This window comes from Chaetura pelagica, unplaced genomic scaffold, assembly GCF_000747805.2.
Source record: "Chaetura pelagica isolate M959 unplaced genomic scaffold, ChaPel_1.0 scaffold625, whole genome shotgun sequence".
Taxonomy (NCBI): domain Eukaryota; kingdom Metazoa; phylum Chordata; class Aves; order Apodiformes; family Apodidae; genus Chaetura; species Chaetura pelagica.
The window spans coordinates 119,834-120,151 of record NW_009953499.1 but is presented as its reverse complement, the minus strand read 5'-3'; the positions used below and the strand labels follow the sequence as shown (position 1 = coordinate 120,151).

Here is a 318-nt window from a genome sequence, read left to right as displayed (position 1 = left end):
GAGGAGGAAGAAGAAAAAAAAAAGAAGAAAGAGGAGGAGGAGGAAGAGGAGGAGGAAGAACAGGAGGAAGAGGAGGAGGAAGAGGAGAAGGAGGAAGAGAAGGAGGAGGAAGGAGGGAGGGAGGGAGGGAGGTGCTGGGATGGCGGAGGTGCTGGAATTCCGGGTGCCCACCGGGAGGGACCGGACTGTGCTGGTCTGGGGGCTGGAGCCTGAGCCGGGGCTGGAGGTGAGAGAGGGAACCGGGATGTGCCCGGGAGTGAGGGAACCGGGATCCTTCCCGGGATTGAGGGAACCGGGATGGACCCGGGATTGAGGGGA

At 61.9% G+C, this 318-nt stretch overlaps 1 protein-coding gene across 1 annotated transcript in view; it reads left to right on the top strand.

Annotated features, from left to right (window-relative positions):
• Positions 1 to 139: 139 nt before the first annotated feature.
• RDM1 (RAD52 motif containing 1) overlaps positions 140 to 318 on the top strand; it is an 11,263-nt gene continuing 11,084 nt past the window's right edge. The window contains exon 1 of the mRNA XM_009999332.1: positions 140 to 226. Within this exon, the coding sequence (XP_009997634.1) occupies positions 140 to 226 (87 nt within the window). The remainder of the gene's footprint in view (positions 227 to 318) is intronic.